The 13,176-nt window shown below is 33.3% G+C and overlaps 1 protein-coding gene across 4 annotated transcripts in view; it reads right to left on the minus strand.

The window, feature by feature from the left end:
• TBC1D32 (TBC1 domain family member 32) overlaps positions 1–13,176 on the minus strand; it is a 193,854-nt gene that overhangs the window by 108,943 nt on the left and 71,735 nt on the right. For all 4 annotated transcript variants that reach the window (XM_089921967.1, XM_089921968.1, XM_022555523.2 and 1 more), the window contains 4 exons: positions 8,312–8,450; positions 5,640–5,727; positions 3,675–3,793; positions 631–747 (listed from right to left, as the gene is read on the minus strand). In XM_089921967.1, the coding sequence (XP_089778093.1) occupies positions 631–747; positions 3,675–3,793; positions 5,640–5,727; positions 8,312–8,450 (463 nt within the window). The remainder of the gene's footprint in view (positions 1–630; positions 748–3,674; positions 3,794–5,639; positions 5,728–8,311; positions 8,451–13,176) is intronic.

Here is a 13,176-nt window from a genome sequence, read left to right on the forward strand (position 1 = left end):
AATTCAAAATGTCAAAACTGTAAAAAAAAAAAAAAAAAGACAACACACAGGACAAAGTGACCAGAAATAAAAGTAATGATTAACAACAGAATTTCAGAACTAAATAATTCTTTACTAATGCATATATACACATATTTATGTGTGTTCAATTCATAAACTTACCCAAAGATGAGGAACTAAATGTCTCTGAATGATTAAAACAAATTACCCATCTTAGAGTATGAATATAAAATAAGTCTCAAATTAAATAAATATGTATATACTGCCCTCATGGGGCAGTAATATGTAGTTCATTTAAAATATAGGCAGAAAATGCACTGGACTCCTTAGATACAATTTATTAACGTAAGTCACCTAAAAATAATTCATACACATACTTCTATATATGCCAAATCTCTTTCCTAGTTGGGAAGCCTTAACCTTGTTATTTCAATAGGTGCCACCACTGTTAGACAGCCAGATCAAAGATTCCATTTACAGATAATTCAGAAGCTAACATTCTATAGGTTAATAAATCAAACAGTCTTTAAATGTGATTTAGTATACCTTTTTTTCTGTTAAATTGCATTTTTACTACAGATCTTAAAAAGCGGCACTATAAGAGTGAAAGATTAAAAGAAAATGACTTACAATAACCCTCGTTGGGACTTCACGAAGAGAATATTCTTCTTTATCAGGAAGACCCTGATTGCCTACAAGCTCATAAACAGCAGGATAAGATAACAGGTTCACCAGTGCTAGAAAAGACTGGGGTGGGGGTAGGTGGGAGGGGGAGAAACAACCAATTGTTCAAATGGTTCATTTTTTTTTAACCACATCCAAGGAAGACTCATTAATGCGAAGGGCAATTTTTAAAATAAGCCTAATCAATCCATATAACTGAAATATATGCATCTATGATAAGTACAAAATAGTTAACGTCAACAATAATCTATGTCCTAACAATACATAACTGTAACAAAACATAAATGAGAACTGGAAAATGCTTTAAAATATCACGTATCTCTTGAAAGTTAGGTTCTGACAAAAAATGAAGTGAGCAATCATTCTCATTCTTTGCACTGTTGTATCTGATGCATAAGAAAATATAAGAAAAATACTTTGGGGCTCTGGAGCAAGATAATAATAAATTCTATATATTATAGCACTCAGGTCACAAGGCTATCTTTATCCTTTAACTACATTCACTGGAAATTCAAGTAATCTAAATATAGTTATTAGAAAAAGCCATGGCTTTTCCTATCAAAACCCACGCATTTTCTGGTGCAATCTTACCAAGTTAATCTCTCCATGAAATTTTTAAGCTCCTGCTCTTGTCTTATCGACAAGAATCTGAATATTTTTCTCCAGCACAGTTCATTCTTTGGATCCCCTATGCAGAAGCACGCAGTGGTTGCCCATTACTAAACATCAGGTCTAAACTCCTTAGCATGACTTTCAAGGCACTTTACTAATTGACACCTTTCTTCTCTTCAGTGTCAAATCTTCTGCCCACCCCCTCCTTCAAATAATCATGACAATTTTCTATTAGATTTGAGTCTAAGTGTTCAAGGCTTTCTTAGTTTTGGTTGGTTGGGTTTTGTTTCAGCTTTGTTTTTTACTTCCAGTTTGAGGTAATTGATATATAACACTACATAAGTTTAAGGTGTACAGCATAATGATTTGACTTACATAATCAGGAAATGATTACCATAAGTTTAGTGAACATCCATCATCTCATATAGATACAGCATTAAATAGAAAAAATAAATTTCCTTGTGATGAGAATTCTTAGGATTTACTCAACAATTTTCATATAACATAAAGCACTGGTAATTATATTAATCATATTGTACATTACATCCCTACTACCTACTTATAACTGAAACTTTGTACATTTTGACCACCTTTACCACCATAAAGATATTATACTATTATTGACTATATTCACCACTATACATTTCATCACGTTGACTCATGTATTTTGTACTGAAAGTTTGTATCTCTTAATTTCCATCACCTATTTCACTCATTTCCCCACCACACTTCCCTCTGGCAACCACCTGTCTATTGTGAATCTATGACTGTTATGTTTGTTCATTTGCTTCATTTTTTAGATTCCTCATATAAGTGAAATCATATGTTAACTTTTTCATCTTCTACAAATTAGTAAATGATGTTTCTTCTTCACATATTCACATTCATAGACAGTGCAGCCTTGTTGCTGTAGTTGTTCATATTTGACCAAATACTACTCAAATTAATTTTAACTTCAATAATATTTTTTGAATAAAGCAACATATAGGAAAAGCCTTAAACATAAAGATAAGTTTTGTGGTTAGAAAAATCTCATTTTACAATAAATTCCAGAACTTACCATACAAAAAAAAAAAAGTGAAATCATATGGTATTTGTCTTTCTCCATCTGACTTATTTCACTTACCATAATACTCTCTAGGTCCATCCATGTTGTCATAAATGGCAAGATTTCATTCTATTCTATGGCTGAGTAATATTTCATTCTATGCCTATATCACATCTTCTTTATCCATTCATACATCAGTGAATTGAGAATTTCATAAATGTTGAAATTTGTCGAATGCTTTTTCTGTATCTATTGAGATGATCATATGATTTTTATTCTTCAATTGTTAATGTGGTATATTACAACAACTGATTTGCAGATACTGAACCATCCCTGCATCCCTGGGATAAATCCACTTGATCATGGTGTATGATCCTTTTAATGTATGGTTGAATTTGATTTGCTAGTATTTTATTAAGGATTTCTGCAACTACATTCAGTGATATTGGCCTGTATTTTTTATTTTTTTTCACAGTCTTTTGTTGTGGAATCAGGGTGATGCCGGCCACACAGACTGAATTCTGATGCATTCCTTCCTCTCAAACTTGTAATAGTTTGAGAAAGAAAAGCATTAACTCTTTAAATGTTTGGTATAATTCACCTGTGAAGCCATCTGATCCTGGACTTTTGTTGGGAGTTTTTAAAAATTACGGATTCAATTTCATTACTGGTCATCTGTCTGCTCATATTTTGTATTTCTTCCTGATTCAGTCTTGGGAGATGGATAAATTTCTAGAAATACACAATTTCTTCTAGGTTGTCCACTTTATTGGCATATAATTGTTCATAGTAATATCATGATTTCTGTGGTACTGACTGTAACTTCTTTTTCATTTCCAATTTATTTGGCTCCTCTCTTTTCTTGAGAAGTCTGGCTAAAGGTTTATCAATTTTATTTATCTTTTCAAAAAACCAGCTCTTAGTTTCACTGACCTTTTCTATTGGTTTCTTAGTCTCTATTTCTGCTTTGATTTTTATTATTTCTTTCCTTCTATTAAATTTGGGTTTGTTTGTTCTTTTTCTACTTCCTTTGAGTTGGCATTTGTTGTTTTGATTTTTTAATATGTCTGGTGTGTATTGTTTATTAATTGAGTAAAATTATAGTAGGAATATCCTAAAAGAAAAACGTCCTTGCAAGACAATTCACAGGGAACACTGGTATTTGTCTTTTACTAAGTTTATTTTAAAAATAAAAATTTAGAAATAAAAGAAAGGAGGGAAAAAATTAGGAAAGGCTGCTGGTTGTAACTGAATATAGGTTAAGGTCTGGATGAAGTAATTTGAGAGAGATATTTCAAATCTATACATTGTTAGTTAAATCATTTCTTACCTTTTGACAGCTTCGGTCAATAGGGTCCACTGGAGTAGATTTGGGATGGGTTACCCTAACATCATCTCTTCCACATTCCAGATTGGCCCATAATTCAGTTAAAAGTGCATTAATAAACCCTAAGAAGAATTTTACATCATATTTATAATATACTACTTCTTTGGATTATGGAGGAAAGACATAATTATCCTTCTAACAAGACTGGTCCACACTGACAGAAGACATACTTGTATCCTTGGTGCCTCAGTATCATATAACTATGGAATGCCTAAACTCTCAAAGACTATTTCCCTAGAGGACTGAATTTTGAGCCCCAGTTTTTATCCTTTAGCCAATGACCTCTCCGAGCATGTTTTCCTGAAAAAAATAAGGTTTACATGTTACTCAACAAATAAGCTAATAGTAAAATGCAGCCTGAAAGCTGGAGTGTATGTGTGTAAAGAAGGAGGTATCCTGGAGGCACAGTAAACAATCAAAGAGTGGGTGTTCCCTTTCTTTAGTGTAACAATTTTTTTGCATTTCCATATGCTTAGAACATTTCTCCACTTCATACAACTTCTGGTTCTATACAGTCTTTAAATTCTCCCGAGTCAGATACTATAAATCTAAATGAAAGTGATTATTAAGCCCAATTATCAAATTCCTTTATGAGGAATCAAAGCATATGGAAAGGCGCAAGACAGAACACCTAATCATAAATCAGTAAGTTCATAATAACACATTAGAGCAGAAAGGGTCCTCTGGTACAATGGAAAACATATAGGCTCTGAAATCGAAAATAGCAGTGTTCAAGTTACAAATCTGCCAGCTTGTTAGTTACATGTCCTTGAATCTTTTGACTTCTAAGAGCATCAGTTCCCGATTTGAAAGCTGAGAAAAGTGTTGCATTTGAGGGTTGCCATAAAGTATAAATGGGATGATATACACAGAGGTCCTAATATAGTACCAAGACATCAGAGGAACTCGAGCAGTGTTAGTCTTCCTTCCTTTGTCCTATGAAAAACTGCATTTAATCCTCTCAAGAAAAGTTGGATATATGAGGTTTAGAAGCTTAATGACTTGAGCAACAAGAAAATCTGGGATTGAATCTAGTCTTCAAATGCTTCCATTAATGTGTCCCTCAATACTATAAATAAATTGGATTTTATTTTAAGTAAAAGAGTAAGTGGCTCAGCTTAGGGCAGCTTCTGCAAGAAACGTGTTTCATAAGTATTCCAAATTAGTCCAGCCAAAAAATATTTAAGATACACTATAGAAAAATATTTACATTTGAGGAGAGAATCAATAGTGACCACTGATGTTATGATTCTTCACTTCTAAGACTTAAATATAATCACAGCATCTCTATTAGAGATTACATCTTGTCTCTGGTTCAGGGTTCAGATAACCTTAATATACAATATATTAAATCTCCCAATGTTAGAATGTCTTAAAAATCCAACCTGTAGTAGGTAATATTCAATACATGCCAACTACAAACTCCAAAAATAGTGGTGAAAATTAAGTGGGTGAAAGAGAATCTTTCAAGAAAGGAAGAGAAAAAGGAATAAGAAAATGGCATGTATGTGTGATTATTATGACTGGAAATCTTGATTTATATATAATTTACTGAAACTGAGCATTAAATCCTATCAGATGCAATTATACCAAGAGAGGATGACAAACTTTTGATTTATAAGATGAAGCCTTCTTAAAGCCATCAAATATAACTCAGTTTAGATCATTATGCACCATTGTTCTGAGGAAAGAAAAAAATTATATATATTTTTACAGAGAAAAAAAAAATTCCTAGTGGGATTGCACGGAAGAGAAAAGGTAAAAAGGAAATCCCAATAACATTCTTTTTACCTAAGGCCTAAGTTGGGAAAAAGAACTTTTGAGTGAAATACCTGATACTTGATCATGGCAGTTAAATTTTGCATAGACTCACTCATTTTATTTAAATTATAATTCTAAAGAACTTACCTGAACTTTGTAGTGCTACTGCACCTGCTGCTGTTGATGCCACGTGTGTAACCAGAACTCCATAGCCAAACTTTTTATGCCTGCTGACCTAACATAAATAAGGAATAATGAGAAGCAGGAAAACACAGCATGCTAATATTTTACTTACATGTTACATGTAGCGTTACTGATTTCTTTATTAAAATGCTGGACAGTCTTTCAAGAAAAGATAACAAGAGCAGAAAAAACTCAAACTATAACAATCAGTGAGTTAATACTAATGTAATATTTTTGATAATCTTGTTTCAGAGATCTAGGAACCAGCCCTAAAACTATGTTGCTTCATGACCCTAAACAAGTCACTATGTCTCTAAGTCTCTTTATATATAAAATAAGGGACTTTGGACCAGATGAAGAGAAACTCCTTCCAATTCTAATTTCTGTTATCTTACTATTTTATTCTTTAGGTTGGTTCTTTGATAATAAATTCTCATTAATTAATCTGTATTGACTGCCAGTTTTTTAACTGGGCTTTCAAATAAATGACTTTAAACAGAATAATGGTATCTTCTTAAAAATGACAGTTTTAGAGGCAATGTGATTTTTTTCCTAAAGAAGGAAGTTATATACACACACATGTGCACACACACACAATCCTCATTTATTATACAGGTTTCTAAACAACATTGTAGAAAACCTTAAATAATTTGTTATTTCACAAAGAATATCATCCATGTATTCATGGTAAAGTTGAGAAGTATCCCTTAGCAGAAATCAGAATAAGAAAATAAAGACGTTATAAAATATTCCTCCTTCCTCAGACTTTATAGCTCAGCCTGACCTTAGACAAAGTGTTTGACTTCTAAACAGAGCTAACCATTTAGAATTTGTATTTTTCAACATTTCATTAAAAGGATAAGAATATGTTTTTATCAAATTTTTAAAATATAAACTACACATTCCATGTTAAGGGCAAAAAAAAAAAAAAAAGGCGGGGGGGACTAAAAGACCATGGGAAACAATTAGGTTTATTTCTTAAAATTTTTTGCTGCTCATCTCTCTATAAATTTGCCTTCCTTTTCCATTTTTATTACTCTTATTTTCCATTTTCCTTAATTTATCATCCATTAGTTCCGCAGTGGGATAACACAGAAGTACAGCAAGATAAATGTCTATCTTTTTTCCCACTTGCCTTCTTCCATGACAATGGGAAAAACACCTTACTCATCAATCATCCCAAAGGACACTGCTGATTCAGATATTAGCAGCCACAGGGGTCTTCCAGATCAACACTAAATACTAAAAAGGAAGGGCAGAGGAAAACTTCAGAGAAGCTAGAGGGGCTTCACTAAACAAGACTTAGATTTCACGGATACTGTTAAGACTAATCTGAGTTCCAGTATTACTACCATCAATAACTACATGTGTGAACACAAGCAGATAATTTATAACCAGCCTGGATCTCCAATTTCTCTTCAGCAAAATTAAGGAAAGTCTAGTTGCCTTCTTACAAGATAACTGAGAATCTAAATGTTCAAAAAATGTCTTGAATGGTGTAAATCAACATTAAACTATTGTACTAAATTATATGGTTGTAAGTTACTGACGTCCAGGGAACAACATCTTCTATTAAAACGAACAGTATATTAAAAGGAAGACCAGATTGTTTTAAAATTTATGAATATAAAAAAATGACATCTAGTCCTAGGTATATTATCACAACAGTAAAAAGCTATGTCTACATGGTCTCAAGAATCTGAATGAGAAAGAAAAATCTCTCTCAGTCACTTGAATATTTTCAAAAATGGAAAGAAAAAAAAAGGGAAACCCAAATGGTTAACTAGTACACAAGGAGAAATTCAAATTCACCAGCAGATCAAAACACAATTTATGTAAACTAAAAGCCTGAAAACCTTCTATATTTGCTATAATCTGAATGTCTATCTCTTCTCAAAATTCCTATGTTGAAATCCTAAGCCCTGGAAGTAATGGTAGGAAGTGGGGCCTTTGGGAGGCTATTAGGTTGTGAAGGTAGAGAGTGCTCACAAATGGAATTAGTGCTCTTATAAAAAAAAAGATCCCCAAGAGACCCTAGCCCCTTCTGCTAGGCTACAATAAGAAGTCTGAACATCAAGAAACAATAGCTTCCAGAGATAAAGGAAACACTTTTAAAAGCATATCTATGATCCTAAGAAGCCCTGACATCTAGGGATATTTACTGTAACAGCAAAATGAATATACCTCAAAGATCTCTGTCTGATAAAGGGCTAAATTTATAGTAAATTTTATTTAACAGTACCAATAACAAAACCCCTCTACAAATATATTTATTTCTTCCAAAATGTGAACCCCAAACTCCCAATGACACATACACTTAGACCCAAAAGGTTTTTCTCCTGGAATTCCACCGAGTTTTAGTATAGCCAGATGTTTGATATCATATTTATAAAACATCTAGATGATTAACTGAGTTTTTCAATTTCATCCAGTTGTTTCAGCCTGTAAAATACTCACAGATACCAACATCAGCTCTCTAAAGCTTTCCTGAAAAAATATCGTTAAATATTACAATGCTATATGGTTTTTTAATTGAGGTTTAATAATCTCTTCACACAAAGAAAACAGAATAATGTTCTTAATGGCTTTTACAGAAAGGAAAGTTCCTTTTGCCTGTGGCAGATGGTAATTCGCACCTGTAATTCTTTTGCATATTGGCTGAACATAAATGTCACACATTCATTGATGGCACCTGTTCTTTGAAGAAGTTGTAGTCCTTTGGGAGTGGCAGCAAAATTTAGTAAATCGTCTAACAAATTCTCTTCCCAAGCCATACTGAAACAGGTAAAAAGAAAGGTATGAACGTCTTTATTGTACTCAAAACTGAAAACAACAACAACAAAAAACAGCTTAATACTACTAACAATTAAATTTATAGAGTACACATTGGCTACAAAGTACTCAAATGTTTAAAAGTAAGATAAACATCATGGTTTCCTTGACAGTGAGTTGTTTTTTTTATTTCTTCTATCCAATAATTTTCCTTCACTAAATGAATCAAGTATTAACTGAACATGTCAGCATTTTCATTACACCTAGATTCTCTCAACCAGGTCTTAATTTCATTCTGTTTTCCTATTATAATTCTGCTGTGCCTGGATTCCCCAAGCCCCGACTCTCCATTATTTCTATACTTTCTTTTTATTACGGAGTATCTGTCTTCTGACTTTCTAAAGCATATCAGGCATTTTATCTTTATTGTCATTGGTTCTTAGTCTTACTTTTGGAGAATAACATTTTTTCTCAAAATAATTCTAAAAGGCCAGTAACATTCTCCAGAGAAAAAGAAAGGACAAAGAAAACAACTTGAAACATTCAGAAGACACACAGTAAACAGGAGAGTCAGAGCTAGCAATTTGGAAACACAGGAGAGGATATCAGCACTTCATCTGAAGTATCAGGTGTAAGAGAAAATGTTCTACCCACCCTACTGGATATTCCTACTTGCCTAGAAAAAAAAACCTGGATATTAAAATAGGTCAAAATCAAATGTTTATATGCACAGTGAAACAGAGCATGGAAAAGTGTGCCTTTTTTTGCCCAAGGAAGTTTCAGAAGTATGTTTTGAAACTGGTAAGAGATTTGAAATCCAGAACTTTTCTGATTAGAAAAGGAACAATCAGTACATGCCGACACATATCGATCAGTGATCACACAGCAATGGCCAAAGACATAACTATGTTCAAACACAAAATATATATCCCTTGGACAAAGAAGTAGGACTAGTTCTGAGGCAAATGCAAGCAATGGAAACCAAATTTGGCTCCAAAAGGATATAAAGGACTCAAAGAGTTGCATATGAGATGTATGACCAGCAGTAAGCTCACTGCTTAAGATTCATGACTGGGTAAGACTACTAAAAATAATATATGTTTAATTAAAATATATAATTTATATACATAAATATATAAACAAAATACTTATATATGTATAAAACTGACTAAAATTGGGGCTTTTGACAAGCCATAAGCCTAGGGAGACTTGAAGATACAGAGAAAGCTTCATTTCTAGAAATGAGCAGATAATCAATTCATCTTCTAACTTTTTTTTTTTTTTTTTTTTTTTTGCGGTACGCAGGCCTCTCCCTTTTGTGGCCTCTCCCGTTGTGGAGCACAGGCTCCAGACGCACAGGCTCAGCGGCCATGGCTCACGGGCCCAGCCGCTCCGCGGCATGTGGGATCTTCCCAGACCAGGGCACGAACCCGTGTCCCCTGCATCGGCAAGCGGACTCTCAACCACTGTGCCACCAGGGAAGCCCTCATCTTCTAACTTTTAACAGTATATGCAGTATCCTCATCATCACTGACAGGAGCCTCAAAATGCCAATACAATGTTTATTTAAAACATAGGGGTAAAAGAAAAAAACATAAAACTGCTGGACAGGGAAGAATGAATATAGAAATAGAAAGTGGGGGAAATGAGGGAGGGCAGAAGGGAGGAAAGTAGTGAAGGAAAAAAAGACTCATTTTTAAATGCACTTGAAATCAAACTTCAAAAGACATCTAAAGATAAGAGCCAGCAGAATCAACATTTGTTAAATGAATCCATTCCAGCTGAAATAATTTAGAAATAATGACTAGCTTTATTTATGATACTCAAAGGAAATATTTTAATCTTCCATTAAAACTGAAGCAAAAAGCAGAAATGAAAAACAGGTAGATATTTTTTTTAAAAACCCATTAGAAATCTTGGAAGTATTTGTTTAAAAACCCACTTAAAAAGCAAATGGAGGGACTTCCCTGGTAGCGCAGTGGATAAGAATCTGCCTGCCAATGCAGGGGACACGGGTTTGAGCCCTAGTCCAGGAAGATCTCACATGCCGCAGAGCAACTAAGCCCATGCACCACAACTACTGAGCCTGCATACCACAGCTACTGAAGCCTGCACACCTAGAGCCCATGCTCCACAACAAGAGAAGCCACCGCAATGAGAAGCCCGTGCACCCCAACGAAGAGGAGCCCCCACTCGCCGCAATGAGAAAGCCCGCGCGCAGCAACGAAGACCCAACACAGCCAAAAACTAATTAATTTAAAAAAGCAAATGGGAAAACTCTCAGCCACAAAGAATTATTGAATTGAATGGTAGCTAGATAAGAAATAAATGTTTGAGAAAACAGATGAGACAGAACATACTATAAGTTTTCAAATACATCTAGTAAAAGCTTCAAGAGAATTGAAGAAATATTTGAAAAATACTAAGAATTTTCTAGATTTGAAGAAAGATGCCACTCCAGTCTATCAATCAAAAGAACATTCAAAGTACCAATCAACTATACTCCAAAATAAAATAAAAATTAAAAAAAAAAAGTACCAAGCAGGATAAACTTAAATCACACAGAAATAGCAAACATCCCCAAAAAGAAATTAAAAGCTATGAGAGAGAAAAGATATGACCTATAAAATAAAAGTGATTATACTAACAGGCTTATCAGTTACTACTTATTCTAGAAGACAGTGGAGTAAAGCCTCAAATAACAATAAGAAATGATTGTCTATCAAAACTTTGATACCCAGATAAACTACCATTTAGAGGAGAGAGAATGTGAGCCCTCAAAAGCTGTGGACAGGGTGGGGGTGGTTTGTGTGGGCTGGAAGGAGAATAGCTACTATCAGACACAGAAAGATAAGGACAGTTTACTACCCTCAAACCCTTAAGAACAATTAAAGGATAACTATATTTAGAAACTTATTAGCGAAAAAAGTGAGCTTATCAGAAAGAACGGCCTACAAGTTTCAACAAATGGCCTAAAATAATAAACATGTCAAAAAATGTAATATCTGTGTGAAGAAATAAATCAGGTGATTAAAAAATATAAAACGAAAATTCTGGATAACTATAACAAGACAGTCATGGAGTATTTAGAGGAGCAGCAACTGGTCAAAGTATGCTAAACTCCATAATGCTTTTCAAAACATGATATAAATACCCAATTACTTCTTACTTTCTTAGGAAAACATATGGTTAAATATGTATATTGAGAATTTAGGAACAACCACTTAAAAAAAGAAACAGAACAGTGACTTATAAAGTCAAAACCAAGGGAAAAACAGGATAAAATTTATTGATCTAAGATTAGGCAATAAAGGGAGAAAAGCAAAGAAAATAGAATAAAAATAGAAAGTACAAAATAAGAAAAATAAGCCCCAAATATTAGCATTGCAAAAATGTAAAAAACTTCAATTCATCTAGTAAAAAATAGAGATTATCAGACTGGATAAAAATTCAAAATTTACTGCTCTGAATGATAGGAAATAAAGAGATGAAAAATGTACTTTGTGTTAACAGGCTGACCCAACCTCCATCTAAACTCCTTTTTTATCAACTCCCATCCAGCAAGAAGTGGCCATACAGCAAATCCAGTAAGATGTTCACAAAAATGTTAATGAGAAGAGATTTCTTTCCTAAATAAAAGACAAAGCATCATGAAAAGAAGCCATTTGTCTCTACAACCTTTTTCCTCTTCAAAAGTGCAAACTTGAGGGCAAAACCCCCCCCAAAAAAACATTAATAACGAAAAAGAAGAGGAGGCTGGGTCTCAAACCACATCAGTAAGTCAATGCCTGGATAGTATTCCATGAGACTTTTTGCTTTATGAGAAAAAGAAAGTCTTACTGAGCTATCTGCTATCAGACACATTCTTAACTCATGTACTCTGCAAATACTAACTAAAGCCAAGTATATTTAGCAATATTGGTAACATACAGGATAAAACTTAAGGCAAAGCAGTAATGAAATACTATATAATAAAAAGTTCCCAAGAAACAGTGAATTATGTTCCTAATAGCATAAAATATATGTAAAACAAAACCCCAGAATTACAAAGAGAAATGGACAAATCAACTTTTATAGTGAATGATTATACATATGCAGACAAAACAAAATATTGGTGGAAATATTAAAAACTTAGAATATCTCTACTTCCAATAAAAAACATAAAATAGTCTTTTCAAGCAAGGACAGATTTTTGTTTTGATTGACCCTGTACTACAACACAAAATCTCAACCAACCTAAGAGGATACATATTATGCAATCTATATTTTCTGAAAAGAACAGAAATGAATTAGAAGTCAACAGTAAAATATAGTAGTAAAAAACAAACAAACTACGTTTGGAAACTTAAATGTATTCCAAATATTTCATGGATTTAAAGAGTAAAATCAAGATAGAAATTTCTCAATATTTATAAGAGCTTAATAATGAAAGTACTACATATCAAAATGTATTAAAGTTAGAATGGCTGATGTAGATTCCTTCTTTTAATATCCATTCTCAATCCCCTTTCACTTGTTTTCCTGTACTACTAAAGTGAGGGAAGGAGAGAAGATAGAGAGGGAAAGAGAACATTAGCAAAATCAAAAACTGGTCTTTGCATAAACTAATGAAAATAAATTGGTGGGGGGGGGCAGCAAAAAATACTAAGAATCAAAAAATGAGAAATAACTACAGGTAAAGAATTTTTTTTAACATCACAAGAATACTTTGTACAAATTAACACCAAAA

This window comes from Delphinapterus leucas, chromosome 12 (genome assembly GCF_059928025.1).
Source record: "Delphinapterus leucas isolate spDelLeu-1000000601 "Yukka" chromosome 12, BTC_Dleu_Yukka2, whole genome shotgun sequence".
Classification (NCBI taxonomy): domain Eukaryota; kingdom Metazoa; phylum Chordata; class Mammalia; order Artiodactyla; family Monodontidae; genus Delphinapterus; species Delphinapterus leucas.